The sequence below is a fragment of the Sphaerodactylus townsendi genome, linkage group LG05 (genome assembly GCF_021028975.2).
Source record: "Sphaerodactylus townsendi isolate TG3544 linkage group LG05, MPM_Stown_v2.3, whole genome shotgun sequence".
In the NCBI taxonomy this organism is placed as follows: Eukaryota; Metazoa; Chordata; class Lepidosauria; order Squamata; family Sphaerodactylidae; genus Sphaerodactylus; species Sphaerodactylus townsendi.
This window is the reverse complement of record NC_059429.1, coordinates 39,632,326-39,655,876: the sequence shown is the minus strand read 5'-3', so window position 1 is coordinate 39,655,876 and position 23,551 is coordinate 39,632,326. Positions and strand designations below refer to the sequence as shown.

Here is a 23,551-nt window from a genome sequence, read left to right as displayed (position 1 = left end):
AGGGAAAAAAACATTTCAGGGGTCACACATCATATTAGTCAATTTTTAAACCACCAGTGCCTTGTAATATAGTTGAAAGTGTATCATACCCGCATGCTTCAAAATCATGCTAATCGTGTGGCCATCCACCTGATAAGAACATGACCCAAATACAGTATGTTTTCAGTCTTGCACCTTCTTGCAACAGAAGGCGCCAAAGGACTTCCCAGTCCTCCGAAGGGAGTCACTACAATACCATTAAGTAGGTGAAGAATGAACTTGCTGAGCTTAAAATCTTTAATTAGTAAACATGGTCTCTTAAACATTAACCTAACCAAAATCCATACAAGCCTTTTGTATTAATGTTTAACTGTAAAGAACAGCAACAGACAACAGACATCACAGCTTTGTTTCAACACTGCCTAACAACCAGCTATTTCCAATGGGACAATGATTACTATGAGCAGACAGATGGGGGAGCCATGGGAAGCCCCCCTCAGCCTGATGATAGCCAATTTTTACATGGAACATTATGAGAAACAAGCCCTCAAAACAGCACCCAGGAAATCCACAACTTGGTTCCGATTTGTGAATGACAGTTTAACAATCTGGACCCATGGTGAGGAGGAACTGCTGAATTTTCTGGACCACCTTAACAGCATCCACTGAAACATCCAATTTACCATGGAAACTGGTAAAAAACTGCCGGAAAACTGCCTTTTTTAAAGATGTCTTGGTCTTTCACAGGCTCAACCATCAATTGGGCCATACAGTATACCGAAAACCGACACACGCAGACCAGCAGCTACATAAAAACTCCAACCATCACCCACAACAAAAAAGGGGTATAATCAAAACTCTGGCAGATCGTGCAAAACGAATTTGAGAACCTCACCTCCTCCCTAATGAAATCAGTCATTTAGACTGGGCTCTGCAGGTTAATGGCTACTCCACAATAGAAAACAGAAGAGCTTTAAGATCAAGAGAAACCCAGAGGACTGAGAAGAAACAGCCCACCACAGGAAAAATATTTCTACCATACATCAAGGGAATCACAGATCAAATAGGGAAACTGATGAAAAAACATAACTTACAAACCATCTTCAAACCCACCAGGAAAATACAGCAGATGCTATGATCAGGAAAGGACAAGATAGACCCCCTCACTTCTTCAGGAGTCTATCGCATACCCTGCAGCTGTGGAAAGGTCTATATAGGAACCACAAAACGCAGCATTCAGACTCGTATTAAGGAGCACAAAAGACACTGTTGGCTTAACCATCCTGAAAAATCTGCAGTAGCAGAACAAGTGCTAAACAAAACTGGACATAACATTTTATTTGAAAACACTGAAATTCTGTACAATTCAGAAGGTTACTATATCAGATTGCACAGGTAGGCGATTGAAATTCACAAACATGCTGGCAGGGGCTGATGGGAATTGTAGTCCATGAACATCTGGAGTGCAATAGGTTCACCACCACTGCCCTAGGTCATGGACAATATATACCCCACTAAACATTCTCTTCTCACTAGACACAGTGTGTAACAAACTTCTCTCTGTGATACACCTCTGAAGATGCCAGCCACAGATGCAGGCGAAACGTTAAGAACAAGATCTACCAGACCATGGCCACACAGCCCAGAAAAACCACAACAACCAGACAATAGATTTTCTTTTCCTTCCACATTAATTTGTTCCAGTCCACTGAGGCAGCAGATGAAAGGTTTGGATGGTGGATTCCACACAGGCCAAATATAACAAATGTAGGACATTATATAACCTGTTCGGGGGGGGGGGGCTTTGCACTGGTCCCATTCTCAAAATGAGTTTGACCTGTTTTATTCCCCTCAACTTGGGATTTTCAAAAATCGCTAAACCAGCAATCCTTTTGCACAATCCCAGGTTGAAGGTGCTCCAGCCTGAACACAAAAGACAGGAAACACATTATTCCACTCCCTTCCACCCATTCACTTTAAGTTCCATGCCGTCCACTGTCAGGGAGAATCCTCCTGCCTGCCATTCTGTACAGGTCACCCAGCAGGTTGTGGGCAGATTCTCTGAGGATCGGACAAGGTATAAAGTCTCCCCTGGTAGCAAGTATGACCAATCCACAGCAACCAGTTCATTATTGCTCCTTTGTCTTAGGGAGGTTTCTTTTTTTCTTTTACACAGGTGCAGCTGATCATATTGTGGGATGATTGGCACGGCTGCAGGGGTTCATTTCTGTATGCCTGCACATATGTTGCAGGAAATTTTTTTAAAAAGAGACGTGTCTCTGTGAGAAGGCGTGAAAGCAACCCAGATTGTTTCCATGGGCTCCAATCTGAATGGGGGCACACATGTGAACGGAAAAAAGGAAAACAGGTTCCTTTACAATGACTGCAATGCATATGCTGTGCAGAATCCACCATAACTTCTAAGGCTGCTTTTCAGTTTTTAAAAATTCCAGACTTTGGGGAAATTTTTTTCACATATCTCTTGTTGTGATGTCTGGTTGACCTTTCAGCCTTCCTCACACACTCCTCACACACCATTGCCATAATGGGGGTAAATATTCCTGAACTTGAAAGTAAAAGCATTTTTAAAATGTAGATTATGAAGCTGATCAAGGAAAAGAAAGCCAGCTCCAAACCACATGCCTTCCATGAATCCTTTTCCTTAACTCCTAAGCCCTAGTCCTGACTGAAGCAACACCTAAAAGGGGCAGCTGTGTCTGTCTGCTGCAGCAAAAATAAACAGGAGTCTTATGGCATCTTAAAGACTAAATTTTTTTTTATCCCAGCATAAATTAGGCTAGAGCCCACTTTTCCAGGTACGGTTAGTTGCCTGCTCCTCACTAGGCAAGCCTGTTATACAGGAAAGGAGAAAGATACAGCAGGGTCAAGGGGCTTTGAAATACAGGAAATACGGGATGAAACCTGAAAAGCCCCAGGTTAGCCTCATCTTGTCAGATCTCAGAAGCTAAACAGGATTAACCCTGGCTAGTATTTGGAAGGGAGATTGCCAGGGAATACCAGGGCTGTGATGCAGATGCAGACAATGGCAAACCACCTCTGAAAGTCTCATCTTGAAAACCTTATGGGCTCACCAAAGTCAGTTGTGACAAGTCGGCAAACCAATAACAAAAACCCTGAAATATAATCAAAACAGATTTAGAGATAATTCATTTGCAGTGCAAAAGTCTACAACTGTCTTAGTTGGAGAACCCTAGATTTTGCTAAGATAGTCAACACCTGTTGTGGGCAAATAAACCCTAAATCCTTAGGGTTTTGATATTGGGGCAGAACAAAAATGGATTCTCTTTCATTGATACCCCCACACCCATTTTCCTTCCCTCTCTAAATGTATTATTATTATTATTGTTATTATTAAACTTATACCCCACCAATCCCTGGCGATAGCCAAGCTTGGGGCAGCTTACATTCAAGTTACAATGATACATAAGGCCAACATAAGAAAAAATAAAACAATTCCATTCCCCTTATCATAGATGATGATGCCCAAAACAGGTAATCAAGAAGGAGAATACTATAAATAGAAGATACAATGCACTGTTGTTAACAACAATGGTCCAACTGACCATTGGTGGTAAGTGGCAGGGACATAGGTATAGATTTTTTAGGGGGGGGGTTCAGCCACACACACACCCGCCCCTAGAGCATGGCCACGCCTCCCCAAGCCCCGCCCCTGGCCTAGCGCTTATAAAAGCAGCTCTCCGAGGTCGGGGATAGCAGACTCCGCTGCCCTGCCCTCCCCTGCCCCTCCCCTCTGGGCAGAGGCATAGAGGGAAAATGGAGCCTGTTGCAAAATCTGAGTTTTGCGCCCCCAGGGCAGCTGCTGTGATGCTGGAATCCACCCCCAAACAGCATCACTTTCAATGGTGTTTAAACTAGAGAGCCCAAATTCTCCTTTTAAATCCACCTTAAAGGGAGAATCTGGGGCCCCTAGTTAAAGAACATTGAAAGTGATGCTGTTTTGGGGTAGATTATCCCCCACCCTGAAACAGCATCACTTTCAATGTGGCGTAGTGGTTAAGAGCAGGTGCATTCTAATCTGGAGGAACCGGGTTTCCCTGCTCTGCCACTTGAACTGTGAAGGCTTATCTGGGGAATTCAGATTAGCCTGTGCACTCCCACACATGCCAGCTGGGTGACCTTGGGCTAGTCACAGCTTTTTGGAGCTCTCTCAGCCCCACCCACCTCACAGGGTGTTTGTTGTGAGGGAGCAAGGGAAAGGAGATTGTAAGCCCCTTTGAGTCTCCTACAGGAGAGAAAGGGAGGATATAAATCCAAACTCTTCTTCTTCTTCTAAACTGAGGACCTCAGATTCTCCCTTTAAACCCATGCCGAAGAGGGTGGATTTAAAACGAGAATCTGGGGAAATCTGGGGGGGGTGCCTGCTGTCAGGGGTGCAATTGTTAAGCTAGAAGCACCAAACTTTCAGGGTATCTTTAGGAGTCTCTCCTAATGATACCACCCAGGTTTGGTGAAGTTTGGTTCAGGGGGTCCAAAGTTATGGACCCTCAAAGGTGTAGCTCCCATCTTCTATTAGCTCCCATTGAAAACAATGGAGGATGGGGCACTCCCTTTGGGAGCCCATAGCTTTGGACCCTCTGGACCAAACTTCACAAAACCTGGGTGGTATCAGTAAGAGACTCACCTGATAATACATCCCAGGTTTGGTGAAGTTTGGTTCAGGGGGTCCAAAGTTATGGACCCTCAAAGGTGTAGCCCCCATCTTCTATTAGCTCCCATTGGAAACAATGGAGGATGGGGGCACCCCCTTTGGAAGTCCATAACTTTGGACCCCCAGAACCAAACCTCACCAAACCCGGGTAGTATCATCAGGAGAGTCCCCAAAACAATCCCTGAAAGTTTGGTGCTGCTAGTCCAAACAGTGCGCCCCCTGCAGGCCAAAAACCGAAAAAGCACTAAAATGCTTTAAAAACCCACAAACGGGTGGGCGGAGCTTCGGACATGAATGGGGGGGTTCAAACCTGAGAACCCCCCCCCCTTACCTACGTGCATGGTAAGTGGTCAAGAGGCTAGCAACTGTTGTGATGACAAACAGATGGATGGCCTTCTGTTGGGCTGCTTCTTAAAAACAAATTCTGAAAGTAGGATTTATGCAATGGTCACTAGCCAATCTGTGCCTTCTACAGACAGCTTTCCCCTGATTTAAGCAGAGCCATATTAAAATTTTCACAAACTGATCTGTCAGACCTCAGGAAAAAAAAGAGGCAAGCTTGTATTGATTATACCAAGAGTAACTAAACCCCCTACTACTAACATATGTTGTTTGTATTCATTCTCTTCTGCATATCTATGGACCATATAGGACAGGAATTTCTCTCTTGAACTGTGCAAATTACAAAAAGACAGGTTCGTTTTCTTCACCATCAGAGCAGCGGTTGGAGAGCAAGTCACCCTGTTTTGGATTTGATTCAGTAGTAAATGCTGTAATTAATGTGAACAGCCATATTTAAGAAATGTACATGATTTACTATAACAATCCAATAGTGAAGTCTTCTAGAATAAGTATCCTTTGCCTCAGCTGAGATCAATAGAAGGACTAAAATAATTTACCACCTGCCACTGAACACCTTATTTTTCAGGCACGCTGTCATTAAATATAGGGCTTAATGAGAACAACTACTTACTAAGAGCACCTAAAGTGCTACCAAAGAGATTGATCCTACTCCTTTATGAGGATTATGGAGAATCTGTGGTTTGCGAATCCATCTTGTCTGTAGGAAGTCTGTAGCAATAAATAAAATGCAAGCTAAAAGGGGAGTCTTCATGATTCAGCAGTTAAGCAATAGTGTAATGTGATTTCATATAGCTACTTCACATGTTTGCCATCCAGAAATATTACACGTGTGATGGGATCATGCACTCAAATCCCGTGAGATTTTTTCCTCATAAAAGGGGTTAAAAGATCACAACATTCCAGGGGCATGTTTATGCATGTGCCCCCTATCACATTCAGTTTTTTAAATTGTTGGTACTGGTAATTAAAAGATTTGTTCTTATATAGGCATAACAATTCAAGAAAGCAAAACATCTATATCTCACCAGTGTAACAAGTAATTATAATTGGCATCATTTCTATTAAGTAAAATGTACTCACTAAGCCATTTTCATGTAATAGGAATTGCTAATGATATCTATTCTGGGTTGTATCCAGATTAAACTGGTAATTCCCATCAATTCCTTATTCCCACTGCAGGACTCCCTCACAAGGGGCAAATCCCCACTACCGTCTTAACCAGGTTTCAGAACACAAACCAACCAGGTTTGAGGGACGACCTCCCCGGTCGAATCCCCACTACCGTTTTAGCCAGGTTTCAGAATACAAACTAACCAGGTTTTAGGTCGTTTGTGTTCTGATACCTGGCTAAGACGGTAGTGGGGATTCGACCGGGGAGGTCGTCCCTCAAATCTGGTTAGTTTGTCTCAGTGGCATGATGGGAAAAGAAGTTTCTGGAGAAAAATCTGCTTCCACATGTGCCTTTGCACTCATGCTTCATAGGATCCCACCCAATGTCCTCTGAACTTTCCTAAAGAGAATAGCCGGCCAGTCCAACGCAACTAACAATAATAATCTTCTACCTCCCAATCTTGCAAAAATGGCTGCTCGTTTTTCTCAAACATGACTAACATTCTCAGCAGCAGTTGATTACCACTCAATGATCCAAGTATACCTAAAAATGTAAGTAAAAAACACAAATAGATTTACGTTTTTCTGCGGGAAAGATTGTGTACATATGGAGTCTATAGCTTGCTTCAAATATAAGGCCATCCTTAGAAGAGGGGCAACCACCAACCTCATAGCAGCAGCCATCGAGATATACCATTTATCATATCCTCCACATGCAAGTGATCTAAAGGCCAAGCGTGATTTAGGTGACAGCTGCAGCCCTTTTCTGACTCCCAACCATCACACAAAAAGGGCCTAGATCTAGGTGCCAAAAAGAGTGGCTCCTTCCAGTCAACACTCTTGAAGAAAAAATCCAGCAGCAACCTAGGATACACCTAGGGTGCTTTTGTAGCAGAGGCACCATTATATTGGAACCAAATGTATGTAGTGAAAGAAATAGGGGGGAAGAGGAGGAGTAGAGAAAACGGAAGAATACAGGTGCTCCTTGCTTTGCACACATACAGTAGAAGAGTTTGGATTTATGCCCCACTTTCCTCAACCGGAAGGAGTCTCAAAGCAGCTTACAAATGCCTTCCCTTTCTCTTACCACACCAGACACCTTCTGAGGTAGGTGGGGCTGAAAGTGTTCTCAGAGAACTGTGACTAGCCCAAAGTCACCCAGAAGGTTTCAAATATAGAAGTGGGGAAACAAACATGGTTCTCCAGAGTAGGATTCACTACTTTTAACCACTACACCATGCTGACTCTCTTCCAGGGGGTCAGTGTACTTCTAGTACTTTCAGAATGTCAATGTGAAAATGTGCCCTTTGTTAGAATACTCCTTTGGGCTCACTAGCGCACACTGGAAAGTATAGGGCATATACCATATACAAACTGTATTCAATATCTGACAAGAAAAATTAGCCCAGAAGAAAAGATTAGTAGTGCTGATTTTATACAATCAATACGAACTGGGAACTCTTACAGAAATTAATGCACAACAGAATTCTCTGATTGCCATTTGACAGCACTGCTGAAAAGCACAGTCTAAGCATTTTTGTTTTTTCCAGATGAAATTGTAACACTTTGTTTCCAGAATACATTAAAACAGTTAAAGTGATTAGCAGTGATGTATTTTATACCTGCCTTTCAAAGTTTCCAAATGACAAAAGAACTGGTTATTTTAAGCACTGGCACCAATGTGTCCCATAAAAATATTTCACACTTAAGGTGAAAAATATTTCACACTTAAGGTAAATCACACGTTTAAATACTTCCCTGCTTTAAACCAACCAAACAAGACTTCACTGCGTGAGGAAAGTTACCACATTAGGGAGAATGACTTTAATCTCTCCTTTCCTGGTTCCTCCTTCAGAGAATTTTTAACATAACCAAGACCCAAGCGGGTTGCTTCACATGACTTTTTCTGAATGTGTAGATTGGCCCTAAGTTGTTTTCACAAAGAAAAGGAGCAACTGCATAATGCTTCCACAAACAGGAATATCAGATATTTTACTGATGAGATCTGGGGATGTGCATGAAAGAATGCCAGAGATCAGACCACAAAACCACCAATGTTTTAGAAATAAGTAGGCTAATGGAAGGCAGGAAATGTGAGGCAAGGCACCTGTTTCATGTACAGATCGTCCCAGATTCAATTCCTAGTATCTCCAATCCAAAAAAAAAGAATCAGGTAGTATGTGACATGAAAACCCTCTACCTGAAGCCTCGGAAAGATGCTACCAGTCTGAATAGACAATATGGATTTTAATAGATCAATAATCTAACCCAATATAAGGCAAGTATACAGTTCCTGTGTTCAATAGCTCCTATTGCTCCCCCACTCCCAGTTGGCTATCTGGTCAGTATAGACAAAAATTACTTAATGCATTTGTCCATTACGTGGGCCACTTTCTGGGCACAACATCAAAATGGAAATTTCCACATAATCACAGAATGAAACAGAACAATGAGGGTCAAGTTCAGCATGCAAAAAAAGAATGCCAGATAGGAGAATTAAGCTAGGATGATAAGTGTCCAACTAGTAGTTAATTTCTTTCCACCTTCCCTTTCTACAAGAAATAAATAATTTTGAGAAAATTAGAGTATAAAGGGAGGAATGGCCTCTTCTTCCCATGAAAACAAAGTTCATATTCACTTTATAAGTGTATTTTATAACAATACCACAGTATTACCACTGTGTTTAAAGACTTCACATTCTTAAATATGTAGGGAGGGGATGGAATCCAGAGAGCTATTCATCTCACCAGGAACTCTTTTTCAATTATGTGGGGTGAGGGAGTGTTTAGCAGGTGAGAAAACAAGTTGTCAGGACCAGCAGCCAGCTAAAATGCTGAAAGGTGGAACAGGGTGCTTCAGGTTGGCAAGGAATACGGCCACTTTCTCTGACGGCAGCTTAAATAAGAATGTGCCAAGCTTGTGGCCACAGAGAGGTTGTGTGGAGACATGAGAACTTGGGATAGAAGAGTGCTGAAGGCTAGAAGGAAGGAGATAGAGCAGTCATGTTGCACACCCCTAAGTGTGTAAAAGATCATGGGGAAATGCAGTGGAAGAGGTGGTTTGATGGGAGCTTTTTGTATACCTCTCTGAGTTCTTTGGAGGCAGGATAAAATGCACTAGATTGGTAGCACTAAATGCAGCTGTGGCCATTGGCAAAGACCCTGGGGAACACGGAAGTGATCCAGGAGCATGAGGAGACCAGAACTAGACTATTGATATAGAGCTGCATCTCCATTAAGAGTCCCTCCTTCTCTTATAATATTTAGACAGTTATCTGAGTCATCATGTCATTACACTATTCATTTCTCTGACCCAAATTCACATTACTGGCTGTCACTAGCAGATGAGAAAACAGCATGGGTAAATCTATCTGAAAGTCACAAGAAGCAAGAGGAGAATTCATCAGAGGGCTGCCATTTTCAACAACTATCCCAATTCAAGTGTCATGTCTAATTCTACATGGAGTTCACACTGTGATATATTAATCCCCTCACCAGTCAGAGAGAAAAGTAATCCCAATGAGAAGACTTACTGTCATTTTTTCCATGCGGTTAGGAAAAAGGAAATTAAGTGGACACAGAGACACCACACCTTGCAGCAGTATTAGAAAAATTTAGAAGAAACTAGAGTGCTGAAGTGGCAAAGGTTTCCAGTCAAGTGGCAATACCTTACCCCAAAAGCCACACCAAAAATGTGGCTAGGGTGGGGCTGTGAGAAGTGGCCAGATTGAATTTTATACAAGGGCTGCAAGTAGATTGTGTGACAATTTACCTTAACAATACTCCTCAGTGGCATAGTCCCATGGGAGAACCGATGAACAAATATTGTTTCAATCAACCTTTTGATGTAGTGGAAAGAATGGCAGATACATGCCAAGCTAGAAACAGCAAGATAAAAGCATTTCAGAAAGCTAAAGAGACAAATATGGCAAGACTTTTTGGAATAAAGTTACGAAACCGAAGACTTACTTAACTACTGGATGTCGGCTTGAGGTAAACCTGTCATCCAGGCCATAGATAAAAGGCATGCGGAAATAAAACACAAAATAGATGAACAACGGACCTGTGTATTCTATCAAAAATACCTGCAAAAGAGAAAAAAGGTTATTAGGAGTCCCTCACTGTCATTCTCAACTTCAACACAGGTCAGCAAAGAAAGAATTTAGACAGTACCAACACTGTTTGCTGTTCCTCCAATCAATATGGATGAGTAATTGATGTGCACTTCCCTACATCCCCACTTCCCTTCCTTTAATCAGTGAAAGGCAACATGCGGACAGGACAAAGAGGTCAATAGAAACCAAAGAGAGAAAGGTCAGTAGGAACCAGCACCTGTAAGGGTCACACAGTTTTCCAAGGCCCACCAACATAAAGGACTCAATGACCTTAGATCCATTACATAGCCAATCTCCAGGTGGCTCCTGGAAAAGTCTTTTTGTTACAATTGATCTCCAGATGATTGAGATCAGTTTCCATGGAGAAAAATAACATTGGTCTTACCCGTGAAGGGGACTTCTCCATTGAGCAATTGATGACATCTGGGTATTTGTCAGCTACCATTCAGGAAGGCAGGGGTTAAAGAAAAAACTTCCCAGGCTCCTCTCTGTGCTGTGGCTCCGCCCCTTCTCCTGGGCTCCAGTTCTGGCTTCTCCATAAAGCAGTATCCAGTTGAAAAAAATTCTGTAAAACTTGACATTACGACGTTCAAACTCGCACCCGATACAAGAGCAAAAAGCCATAGTAACCAGTAAAAGGAAGTCGTGTTGGGCGCTAAGGAAACAAGGGGCTCCTGCAGCAATATGTCCAACACAAAGAGGACCTCCTGGGCCGTTAACCAGAACAACAAACTGTTTGTTTATACTTATAACTATATATATAAGAAAGGAGAAAAAATTCTAACTAATCTTGGAGCAGGATAACGACCAATGGGAGGGCAGATGTCATCAATTGCTCAATGGAGAAGTCCCCTTCACGGGTAAGACCAATGTTATTTCTCCATTGAGCAAGTTGACATCTGGGTGAACTCCCCTAGCAGTGACAGACTCGGTTAAAGGGTGGGGTCGAAATCCTCTCCAATGACATGTTGAAGGACTCTGCGTCCATAATCTGCATCGGCAGCGCTGAAGACGTTCAGCCTATGGTGCCTGACAAAGGTGGATAAGGAGGACCATGTTACAGCTCTGCAAATTTCAGCCACAGGTACATTATTGTTAAAGGCCGCATTAGCGGAAGCATTGCAGACAGAGCGTGCCATGATCCCTACTGGGACCAACAGCTTTGTACCCTATAAGCCTCACTAATACATTCCCTCAAACACTTACTGATGGAAGGGGATGATAGCTTCTGACCCCTGTTATGATTGGAAATGAATATGAACATGGAATCTGATCGCCTGAATTCCTGCGTTCTAATTAAGAAGGCTTTTAAGGTTCTCCTCACATCCAATGTATGCCAGTACACCTCCTTGGGGTGTTTGGTATTAGGACAAAAAAGAGGGCAGAAAAATTTCCTGTTTCCTATGGAAGGTAGAATTGACCCTAGGAATAAAGGTAGGGTCAATACCACCTTGTCCTTATGAAAAACACACAATGGAGGTTCATCGAAAGGGCAGCTAGCTCCGAAACCCTTCTGGCAGAAGTGATGGCTACCAAAAAATGGTCTTCACATGAGGATGCTTAAGAGAAATTTCCATTATGGATTCAAATGGTTTTCTGGTCAGGGCATGTAACCCCGTATGCAGCCTCCATTTGGGGAAGTGATGATTAACTGGTCTATCTTTCAGGGCAGCGCCCCTAAGGAATCTAACTATGTGTGGATGTGAAGTGGGAATGTATCCTTCCAGTCTAGGTATTACAGATGTAAGGGCTGCCATTAGTCTGTGTAGAGTATTAGCTCTAAGGCCTGATTCTATACCGTCCTGCAAAAAACCTAAAACGTCCCGGAGTTTAGGTTCCGTAGGTGTCACTCTCTTCCTGCAACACCACCTAACAAACACCTTCCAGGTTGAATCGTAAATTCTTTTGGTGGAAGGTTTCCTGGAAGCCAGTATGGTGTTAAGTACAGCTTCGGGATACCCCTGAGACTCTAATTGTCGCCTTTCAACCTCCAGGCGGTCAAGTTGAGCCGCTCTGGTTCCAGGTGGAAAATGGGTCCCTGTTGCAGGAGATCTCTGTGCGATGGGAGTCTCAGAGGTTTGGGTGCCAACAGCTGTAAGATGTTGGTAAGCCAAGGTCGTCTGGGCCACCACGGGGCTACCAAGATGACATCTGCTCTCTCCTCCCTGATCTTTCAAAGTAGTCTGGGAATCATGGGAAAAGGAGGAAAAGGCGTACAGAATTCTGTGAGGCCAGCTGGAGGACAAGGCATCCATATTCTCTACCTCCGGGTGATGGAATCGAGACATGAATCTGGGAAGTTGTTTGTTCAGATTGGAGGCAAAGAGATCCAAGACTGATGTTCCCAGAGTTCGGGGTATCATTTGAAAAAACTCCTCTTTCAGTCGCCACTCCCCTGGATGGATGCTCTGTCTGCTCAACCGATCTGCCTGAACGTTCAAGTTTCCCTGAATATGTTCGGCTCTGATGGAAAGCACATGAGTCTCAGTCCACTGAAAGACTAGAAGGGCTTCCTTCTGTAAATCTGCGGACCTGGACCCCACTTGTCTGTTCAGGTAAGACTTGGCCGTCGTGTTGTCTGTCTGGATTAGAACATGGGATCCTATTAAAAGATGTTGAAAACATCTCAGTGTGAACCGAATCGCCCTTAAATCCAGCACATTGAAGTGAGGTATGGTCTCCTCGGCTGACCAAGTCCCTTGGATTGGAATTCCCTCGAGTGTTGCTTCCCAGCCCAGTAGACTGGCGTCCGAGAACATCTGTTTGGTGGCTGCAATCCAGAAAAACCTGTCCTAAGTTTAAATAGGTTAACCTGATCCACCATAACAGGCCGACTTTGACAGAACTCGGAATCACCACCTCTCTGTGGGATTTGTGGGCAATGAGATCCTGAAATGGGCGAAGAAACCTCTGGAGCGGTCTGGATCTGAATCTTCCCCACTGTATGGCCTCTGAGAGTGCCACCATTAGACCCATCAGGTTTGCGAGTGTAAGTAGAGAACATCTGTTCTAGTGCAGGATCTGAGTTATTTTGGCCTTCAACATTCGTTGTTTTTTCGGAGGGACCAGAATTTTGCAGGAGGTGGTGTCTATGGTGAAACCTAAATGTTCCAATCTCTGTGAAGGATTTAGTGAACTCTTGGTTCGGTTGACAAGAAAGCCATGACTCTACGGGACCTGGATGGTCTCCTGAGCGTGTTGTAGTGCCTGTGTATTCTGATGTCTCTTTCCCTGAGTAACCCTATCAGATTAATGAGGAGTTTGGAGAAAACTCAAGGAGCGGTGCAGAGGCCAGAGGAATTCGTCTGGCTGGAGAGAGTCTGCGATGGACCTCAGGGTTTCCATTCTGAAGTGTTTCAGCCTTACGAAACCGTTGACATACTTCAAATCCAGAATCGGATGCCACTCCCCATTTTTCTCGGGTACCGTAAACAGAATGGAATAGACTCCCCGTTCTCTCTGCTCCTGTGGAACTGGCTCCACAGCCTCTATTTTTAATAGATGTGCGATGGCTTCTAGTTTCCTTGATCTCTTGTCCAGAACTTTGGACAATGGAGACATCATAAATCGACTTGGGGGTAAGGAGAGGGACTCTATTACATACCCTGATGTTACTATTTCCAGGGACCAGGCATCTGCGTGAGAGGCTTGCCAAATCTGGTGGAATTTGAAGTCTGCCCCCCACTGCATTGCAGTTGGCATTATGCCTTGGATTGATGATTGTCTGTTGGTATCGGTCTTTTGCAGGAGGTGGCCTTCCCTGGTTCCAGTGAGGGCAACGAAAAATGTCTCTTTTAAACTGACTGTCGCTCTGTTGGGGGTGAAAAAGGAGTGGGAGGATGACTTTTTTGTCAAACCCACGATGTGGTTTTGGAAGATGCTTTGGTTTCTCTTTAGGATAGACCAGGAACTTGTTAAGTTCCTCACCAATTATCTTCTATCCATGGAGGGCACATTCAGAAACCATGGACTTGGACCGCCAGTCAGTCTGCCAAGCCCTCAACCAGAGTAAGTGACGTGTAGCCACTGAGGAAAACCAAGGAACGGGCCGAAAAATGACTGAATCAAGGTGGCGTCAGCTGCAAAACTAGCTGCCTTAGCATTCTGTTCACCCCTTCTCTGTGGGATTTGTGGGCTGTAGTAATTCCAACACTTTTCTGGCCCATACAATCAAGGCTCTAGAGATAACGGAAGCTGTAGCCGAGGCTCTAATGGCCATAGCCGCTGCTTCGTGCGCTCTTTTGCAGAACTGATCAGATCTTCTGCATGTCTTTGATTTAGCCTCTGCCATCCTTAGACACCAGGCCTGAAGACTGTAGAGCTGCCACTGGGCCATCTATAATGGGAACTTGAAATATGTTATAGGCATAAGCAGGTAAGTCATACAATTTATGTAAAAATTGGGGCACCTTTTATTGGCCGCAGTTTGTCCCATTGATTATTGACCTGAGTTTCAAAATATTCTGGGAAGGGAAAAAATCCTTAAGAGTCAGGATGAGGTGGAAATAATTCACCAACACCCTTATGCAGAGAAGTGGATTTACGTTTAGAAGACCCTTCACTGCTTTTGGCTTCTCCAAGATGCAAAGCAGCAACAGATTTAGACAGTAAGTAATGGTAATCTTCCACTTTAAACAGGTGAGAAGATTGTTCAGTAACCTGCTTCTCCTCTAAATCCTCTTGATCAGAGAATATCTCCCCCTCCTCCTTACTCTGAGTCTCAGAACATGAGGAGTTCTCAGTGGGCTCTGGGATTAGTTTTGGTTTTGGTTTTGGGCAGTTTTAGTTTGATAAACAGCACCAGCCCTTTTATTTTCTCTGATAGAATGCTTGGAAATGGGGGTAATGGAGCTGAGAGAAGGACTGGGGGGACAGAGCTCCATCTGTGATTTATAAAGAGTTAACATCTCCTCTCTCACCACTGCCTTCTCCTATTGGAAGGCTCCTTTAATAAAGGCAAAAATTTTAAATCTCCTAAGGAGATCTTACCACTCTCCTCCTGTATAGCGGGAGCTTCCACCATCTCTCCTCCCTTCTCATTTTGCTCCATATTGAGCATGTTGAAGTCCGGACCTGGGAACACCAAGGTACGTTGGACTTGTGCAGAGCGTGGCATTGCAGCCGTCTGCCATTTTACGCGCCTTTTCTTTTAGGCCCGAAGACACCTGGCCGTTAGAATGGCGCTGAGTTCGCGTTGCCCCAGCCGGGGACGCTGAGAACTCGCTCCTCTGATGGCTGCCTGCTTTGCCAGAGCCCTCCTGGGACCTTTGGCTGCCTTCACTGTCCTCTTCAGAGGACAAAAGGGTTTCCCCCTGTGGCATTGCAGAGAGGAGAAGAGGGAGGTAGAGGGATCGATTACCGCTTCTGCTGTAAGGCAGTCAGCCGATCAGCGCGGTCGCGAAGGGAGCACTCAGCCGCTTAAAGGAAGGCTAATCTCTCTCCCAAACAGTAGAAAGTAGTCCAAGAAAAACTTTTCTCCAGTAAAAAAATTAGATAATGCCTGCTCTTCCCAAGGCAGGGAACAAACTGGAGCCCAGGAGAAGGGGTGGAGCCACAGCACAGAGAGGAGCCTGGGAAGTTTTTTCTTTAACCCCTGCCTTCCTGAATGGTAGCTGACAAATACCCAGATGTCAACTTGCTCAATGGAGAATGGCTGCTTTGGAAAGTAGACTCTATGGTATATACTCTGCTGAGGTCCCTCCCTTTCCCAAATCCCACCTTCCCCAGACTCCACCCCCAAAATCTTCAAGTATTTCCCAACCCAGAGCTGACAGTACTGCGAGAATACTAATAGAATATTAGCTGTAACGCAAACATTAATGTAATAATCTGCAGAATGCACACAGCTGCAGAGCTTAGCTTCTTGTAGATCAGATCTTGAGTTACCTTGAAGTTAGAGCCCCTCGGGGATTGGGCGGTTTATAAATCCAAATAATAAATAAAATAAAATAAATAAGTTTCTTCATTATAGGTTATGCATAACTCTAGGCTTGCTTTTGTATGCTTTATTAATACCATGAAGTTAACTGAGAATCCAACAAACTGTAACTTCCTCCCTTTCTATCTCCTTTCAGGATAAATATTTATGCTGGCACAGGAATGCCAACATGGGAAAATGATTACATATAGGAACTGGAAGGATTAGGCATTTCATAAAAGCTGGTCAAAAAATATGATGCATGAATTCTGTTGAATATAATTTCATAAATAATTTATTTTTTAATTGTTGCTTGTTTCAGTTTTTACAATGCAAACTACACAGTGAGTTACTCCTATGCATTAAAAAGTGATAACAACACTTACAAATCTCTTCACAACTATTTTCTGTACACAGCTTATGCTTTTAGACTGCATTGCAGTGCTGTGATGTTTTCTCTGTACTTCTGCGTATCTTAGGCTTTAAATATTATTTCAGCATTGGTTCTGCACGCAACCCACAGCAGTAACTTCAGGCAAGGCCATTAGTACTTGATATCCATCTTGAGTTGCAGTAAGAAAGTAGATAAATCCCCACTCTGCCATGAAAGCTTGCTGATGAACTTGGCTCTGTCACACATTCTCAGTCTAATCTACCTCACAAGACTGTTGTGAAGATAAAATGGAGGAGAAAAGATTGATGTAAGCCACACTGAGAACCCATTGGGGAGAAAGGTGAGTTATAAATGAAGGAAACAAATAACATAAAAATGTAGGCTCACAGCTCCCTCACTCCCTGTGTAAAGTTGCACGGGGACTAAAGAAAAGTGAAAGAGACAACAGCACACACGACGGCTGACACTGGCTTAACTTTGGAAAGTGGATCAAAGTCAAGAGGGCTACCTCATCTATTCACTTTAGTTACCACTTACATAAAAAGATTTCTATAGAAGCGAAGTGCTGGAATAAGAGGATTTTTTATAACTTTATGATTTGACATATGTTACGGATTGCATATAGGATTGTAGCTATAAAAATTAAACATGGAAGGAGAGTATTTTGCAGTCTGAGTTTGCCCATCTCACCACAGAATAACTACTACATAATATCCCATATCCCATCTTCTTATTCAACAACCTCGGTAGGCTTGCTGTTCCTATCTTCTCTTGGCTTACATTTTTGCCTTTACTAGCTGCAAGATAGGCAGAAATTCGGTAAGTGAAGGTTCTCTATTGGCCTAGGAAATGCTTTATAAACTGTGCCAGGAAAGAGACCCTATTCCAGTGATGAGGGATGCATTCCACAGGAGTGGACTGGGTAAGTGGTACTTGGTTGCTTCTTTAGCCTTAATTCAGGTGGATTGTTTCTTGTCCATCCTCCCTTTTTGCTGTACCCCAAATAATCATTGCTTCCTCTAGGGCTGTTTTGTCATGTTGCCGAGCAACCAGTATTGCCTTGCAGTGTATTTGCCTGCCAAGTTTGTGAGTCAATTATATTTTTTTATTCTTGGAGTTGTTATCTTGTAATGTTAGATTAGCTGACCAAAAAAAACCTTTACTGTTTCTTTCAGTGGTAAAACCAGGAAGAACGAAGAAATTTTACAGCAATGTAAAAGAAATACAGTAAGGCAAGGATTAAATCAAAAGTGAGACATTTATTAATTAAAGGTCTCAGCCTGAGATGCTTACCATGGTCCATCCTATTTGAGGCCCTAAATCTTTAAAATAGAATGTAGCAGTCGTGCCAACAGGGAGCAGCTGAAGGCTTTCTTCATTCCGCAGTGATTTTCCTTCTGTGCAGAAGAGAGAAAAAGTTCATTAGGAGAGGAGAACTGAAACATGCAACCCCTAATCAAAACATGCATTTTTGTAGACACATTGGTACTGCGTTTGATACTGGTAAACCCTGGCTGGAAACAAAGCTTCTAGTTACATTTAACTCTATGTTTGCTTCGAGGAGTGCCCTTTTCCCAGAATTCAGAAACCTAAGGCCAGTTTCAGGGCATTTTGAGACTGGGATATACTGTGGACCAAGACTGGAAAGGTTCAGTATCGAAACAGTACCACCATTTTAACTTGGGGTCTTTCCACACGGGCCAAATACAGCGCCCTGGGGACGGCAAAAACGCCGTCCCCAGGGAGCTGTTTGCATGGGGGGTGCAGCTGCTTCGCAGCCGTGCCGCCCTCGCCCCTCCCCAGTGGTGCGAAGCCGCCATTTTCCTACCTCGCTCCCTGAGCGAGGTTTTTGGAAAACAACGGCAGCAGCTGGAAGGCGCCATCCCTCCCCCCCTTTGCCCGATCGACCTACCTTCTCTGCGACCGTCCGGCGCGTCGCCGAGGCCTGGGGACACGCCCCCCTGCCCTGCAACTCCGGAGCGGTCGCGCAGGGCAGGGGGGGCATGTCCCCTGGCCTCGGCGATGCACCGGATGGTCGCAGAGAAGGTAGGTAAATCGGATGATGGTGCCGTCTTCCCTTTCGTTACCGGGACCATTCGTGCGAACGGTCCTGGGGGGGGGGGGGTCGGCGTCATGTAAAAAAGGCCTCAGCGTTTAAAAAATCTCCATTTGCGTGCCTTCTGTAGCAATCATGGGTATTCTCTGAGAGTGCTTTGGCCAACAGCATCCCCCTGTCAGTAGCTGCTGGGTTATAGATCAGTCTACTTTGAGTGCTTTCACAGATCAGTCATAGAGGAGGAGGAGCATTAATTTATACTCCCCTACCTCTCCTGTAAAGATACTCAGAGGGGCTTACAACTCCATCCCCTTCCTCTCCCCACAACAGACACCTTGTGAGGTAAGTGGGGCTGAGAGAGTTCTGAACAAACTTTGACTAGCTCAAGGTCACCCAGCTGGAATGTAGGAGTGGGGAAACAAATATGGTCCACCAGATAAGACTCCACCCAGTTCTCCAGATAAGTGTTCACCTGCTCTTAACCACCATACCATGCTGACTATCTACCCAGAGCACATTCTTTGCATGCAGATGGTCACAGCATATCTTGCTAAAAGGTTTTCAGAAATCAGGACTGGAAAAGGTCCTTTTCCTCCTTAGCAGGGAGAGCTGCTGCCAGCTATAGTAAATAACACTGGGCTATACAGACCCATATGTAACTTAGTATTAGGCAGCATTATATATTCTTATGAGAAAGCTTTTAACATTCTCTGAGTTCAACAGTAATAGTTCTGCATTGGTTTATAAATGCTGACTATAGTTGCTTCCATAAAAGTGCCCTCCTGAAGGAGTGTATGTTGCAACATCTCACATATTCCTCCAGAATAAGGTGGAAGTGCAACTATAGTTGTGGTTCTACACTCAATACGGTGCCACTAAATCCTTGTTAAAATCCTGCAATACAATGCCTCCTACACTGCAGAATCCTAAATAGAACGCATCTGAAGAAACAAGCTCTAGTCCATTAAAATGTATGCTGGAATAAAATTTTGTTACCTTTCAAGGTGCCATAAAATTCCAGCCTATTTATCCTAAATAGAACTATGTCTGTTTGTTGCAACAGGATTGAACCGTTTGCTCCCAGCAGTACTGCCATTGATTCTTTAATCATTTCCTGACCTCATTTCTGCTGTGAGACTGCACCGTTCGCTTTCTTTAAAAAATTGATCAGTCATGTAGTTTCATTACCGTGCACAAGCAGAACAGAAAATAATAAAGACCCATGCTTGCAAACAACAACACGTCACTCAAAAACCCATAGTTCTCACTCCCATATTTAATATAACTGGCCTAATTATTCTTGTTGTGATCCTGTTTCCATTTTATGATCCAACCACTTGCTATTAACCTCACTTTCTTACACCTGCACACAATTAAAAATAAACTATACTGAAAATAATTTTAAAATCCTTAGACGCAAAAAATTCGCCCACAAATCTACAAATTAATTCTCTCAATCCCTTTCCCGCATTGTGGTAATTACTTTTTTTCATTAATCATTTCTGAGCTCATTTCCACTAAGCAATTCTAAACATTTATTCTTTCTTTTTACATTCATCTTTCAGTTGCAGTTTCCCTGTTGCAAATGAATGGAAGTGAAAAAGATAATTTAAAAAATTCCACAAGGCCTTTTAACTAAACATTTTTCCTCTTTGCAACATCAGGCTGCTGAGTAAAAACAATGAAAGGAAGGGAATGAATTGAAAGACATTTTAAGGTGGCAGTGCAATCAGGAAATGGGGTGGCATTACCAACCACACCATCAGCCTCACTGCTCCTTGTGGTCTGATACATTAATAGAGCTTTTTCAGCCCTCAATGAATGGTCTAGAGATGTCAATTCTTCTAAATTAAAGAATGTTACCACAAACCAAGTATGAGAAAGGGCAGGAGGATAATGCCAGACAGTAGTGGTTGGTTGTGTGGATTCTCCACAATAACCACAGGAATAACCAATGACAATTACAGGCAAAGTAGATGGCAGAAAAGCAACCTGGCAATTAGTGTTTAGAAGTGACCGTTGGAATTTAAAACATTTTAAATTGTGCAACTAAACTGGAAAAAAACAAACACCCGACTAGTAAGTGCTAAAACTTACTGGGTTCAAGTCTTATTGATTGCCTTGCTGGATACCATTGAGGATCTGTATTGAATATAAAAGATGTGAAATGATATTAATAATAGTAATAAAAGTTCACCCAGTTACCCAGTGGTTTACAGCAATCCTAAACAAGTTAGAAACTGCTTAAAATGGCAACCAAGCCCACAACATTGTAACATAGTGATGTACCTCTATAACTTGGTGATAGCATACTTGGAGATTCACCAGCATAGAATAGGGGTGTGTATTTGGATATACTGGAGATGAAATTAAACCTGAAATTAGCTGCTTTGGGTTGGCCCAAGGATATCAGAAATGACCCCAAAAAAACTCCCCAAATTTTGTAAGAAATGATAAGTTACGTCTTGGAATTTCAGGAATGTTTCGGGAAAGTACTGGAGTGGGGAGAGAGAGATGAGGCAAGCCCTGGCAACAGCTGTTTGGTGGCACATGGGACTTTTACATTTTAAAGAGTCATTAACTTCTGTGAGAAAATCTGACCTCCAAATGCAGGAGTCCAGGTCTACCCCAAATTGAAAATAACCACTCTAAAATTTAAAGGGCACATGTGCCACCAAGCAGCTGGGGGGACTGGGGAACTAAAGGCAGACTTGGTCTTGGAAGCTATGTATACCACCCACAGGAAATAATGACCCCATTATTTAATCTTTAGCAAATGGAAATATGCCCCTGTGCAAACAGTACAACCACGATTTGTATATTTTGCACATCCTCCATGCATCAAATATGCTTCAATTATTTTTTAAAAATTAAACATATATTATCTTAAATTGGTTCACTTACATAATTTATGGAACATCAGTCTGATGTCACTTATTGTAGCATGTGGCTCAACCTAGAATAAAAAAATATTTGCATTTGGAATGCAGACATTCAAAATAGGTTTTCAATTTGATTCCTAATAATTCTAAGAAATAGTGAAATAACAGGTTAGCCTTACCATATCCATAAAAGAAGGCTAATGAGTTTACCCCACTTCACAAGGTTATTCTTGCTGAGTTAATGTAAGTACTTTAAATATTCAAGAAGTACTACAGAAATGAATCAAATTATTGTTATTTACCTTCTCCAGAAAGCATAGCTGCTGCTTTGTCTTCCAATCAAGAATTTCCACCTGCAGAAAAATACCAAAGACTCTCACAATGATATCCATGAATCCCAAAGTTCAGCAGATCATGCCAATAGTTGGTTTGGGATAAGTTGCTATGCCATGTTCAGCAGCTAAGAGCTGGCATAAAGGTTTTCGTTTTGTTTCATAGACAGTTAAATGAGATGAACATGGTCTCTGGCATCACTGTAGAAAGATGATAGAATGGAATCAATCTGGTGGGGTTGCTGGAAACTGTCCATGTGTCCTGCTATGCTGAATATCAACTCTGATATAATATTTTAAATGTTATGATATTCCAAAGAGTGTGAAATGTGGCAGCAAGTATGACTGCCCTATAGATCTGCAGCAACACATTCATTATTGCCCAGATGTTTTTCTTTTGTGTGTTGTACATGCACAGCTTCACAGGTGAAGCTGATAGGATTGTCAGGAGGAAATGGCTGCGGGGGTTCATATGTTGCAGGAAATTTTTTAAAAGAGAAGCATCTTGGTACAAAATCAAACCAGATTGGTACTCAGCTCGTCCTGCCAATTCTGGAAATATATAGTTTCCCCTTTTTTAATTTGCAATGAGTTGTCTTTAGAGACATGAGCACATGCATATGAGAATCAGGAACACAAGCTGAGTATAACCATGTATGATTTGGGCTGAAAGGTCCTCAGCAGCAGAGCCTGCAAAACAAACATCCCAGGGAGACCTTCAGCAAATGGCTCCAGGGATAGATAATCATAGAAGCACCATAAAATGTCAGGCATGAGAACTTTATACTGGGGCAGGAGAAAATGGCAGGTGTGGGGGAAAGCCTCTTTTTTTGCCTGCCCTGTCCAGACAAAAATGAGAAGGAAGCTGTTTTAAAGACGTACCCAGGATGTCTTATTTGTGCTGTGCAGGAAGGACCATTGTTGCTCCTAAACATTCAGACTACATGTAAACTGTAATAGCCAGGCTCTGACTGTTAAGCATTCCAAAGCACAAATTAAAAGAAACAATCACCAGAATGTAATCAAGCAAATGTTCTAATTATATTAAGGATTACATGTTCCATTGCTTTTTCTGCTGCTTCAGCGAAGCATATTGCTTAATATATTGTTTAAGCTTGAAAAGTTTTATAAAAAACTTCTTTCCCCTTTATAATACTCTCTAGTACTAAAGCTTTTATTTTTAACCTAGTGACAGGAAAGATCAAAATCACCCCAATGGAGCTCACAACACACCATTCCAGAAACTAATTCTTTGCTATTGTCTGTTGCTAAGCAGCAAGACTAGAGGCAATACAAACAGGGTCTGGAAACAGTGTTAGAGTGTTTGAGCTATACTAGAGCGACTTTTTTTAAAAAAGTAAGGGACAAACTAGGTTTGCATATTTCAACCTCCCTACAACCCCAGAGCCCCACAGAATTCACTACCACTGCTTTTTATTTCTTGTATTTCAAGGGTATATATCCCATTTTTTGTCAGAAGTAACATAATTGCATGTGCACTGCAGGTTCTCCTCAATTCTTGCACACGTGGCAGCCAATTTAGGATCAGAACTCTGGGATATGTGGAGAAGCCTCTTCCATTCTTCTCCCCTGTGGCCTTTTCCCAGCCTGAAACCGTGTTGGAGGCGCAATTGTGCATGTGGAGGAAACCAACATATATCCCAGGGAACATATGAATTTCTCCAAACAGCATTTCCCTGGAACTGTTTCAGGT

The 23,551-nt window shown here is 42.8% G+C and overlaps 2 protein-coding genes across 8 annotated transcripts in view; both read right to left on the bottom strand.

Moving 5' to 3' along the window:
• The window catches only part of LOC125432572 (very-long-chain enoyl-CoA reductase-like), a 52,968-nt gene that overhangs the window by 6,450 nt on the left and 22,967 nt on the right, over window positions 1-23,551 (bottom strand). For 6 of the 7 annotated variants that reach the window (XM_048496251.1, XM_048496246.1, XM_048496248.1 and 3 more), the window contains 6 exons: window positions 21,808-21,858; window positions 21,528-21,579; window positions 20,721-20,765; window positions 17,861-17,964; window positions 10,111-10,226; window positions 9,914-10,019 (listed from right to left, as the gene is read on the bottom strand). In XM_048496251.1, coding sequence (XP_048352208.1) covers window positions 9,914-10,019; window positions 10,111-10,226; window positions 17,861-17,964; window positions 20,721-20,765; window positions 21,528-21,579; window positions 21,808-21,858 — 474 coding nt within the window. The remainder of the gene's footprint in view (window positions 1-9,913; window positions 10,020-10,110; window positions 10,227-17,860; window positions 17,965-20,720; window positions 20,766-21,527; window positions 21,580-21,807; window positions 21,859-23,551) is intronic. The other variant, XM_048496252.1, reaches the window with a different exon arrangement.
• On the bottom strand, window positions 10,647-15,590 carry LOC125432571. Its single transcript, XM_048496245.1, has 2 exons — window positions 15,082-15,590; window positions 10,647-12,843 (listed from the first exon to the last, which is right to left on the bottom strand). The coding sequence occupies exons 1-2, from the start codon at window positions 15,161-15,163 to the stop codon at window positions 11,786-11,788; spliced, it is 1,140 nt and encodes a 379-aa protein (XP_048352202.1). The 5' UTR covers window positions 15,164-15,590; the 3' UTR covers window positions 10,647-11,785.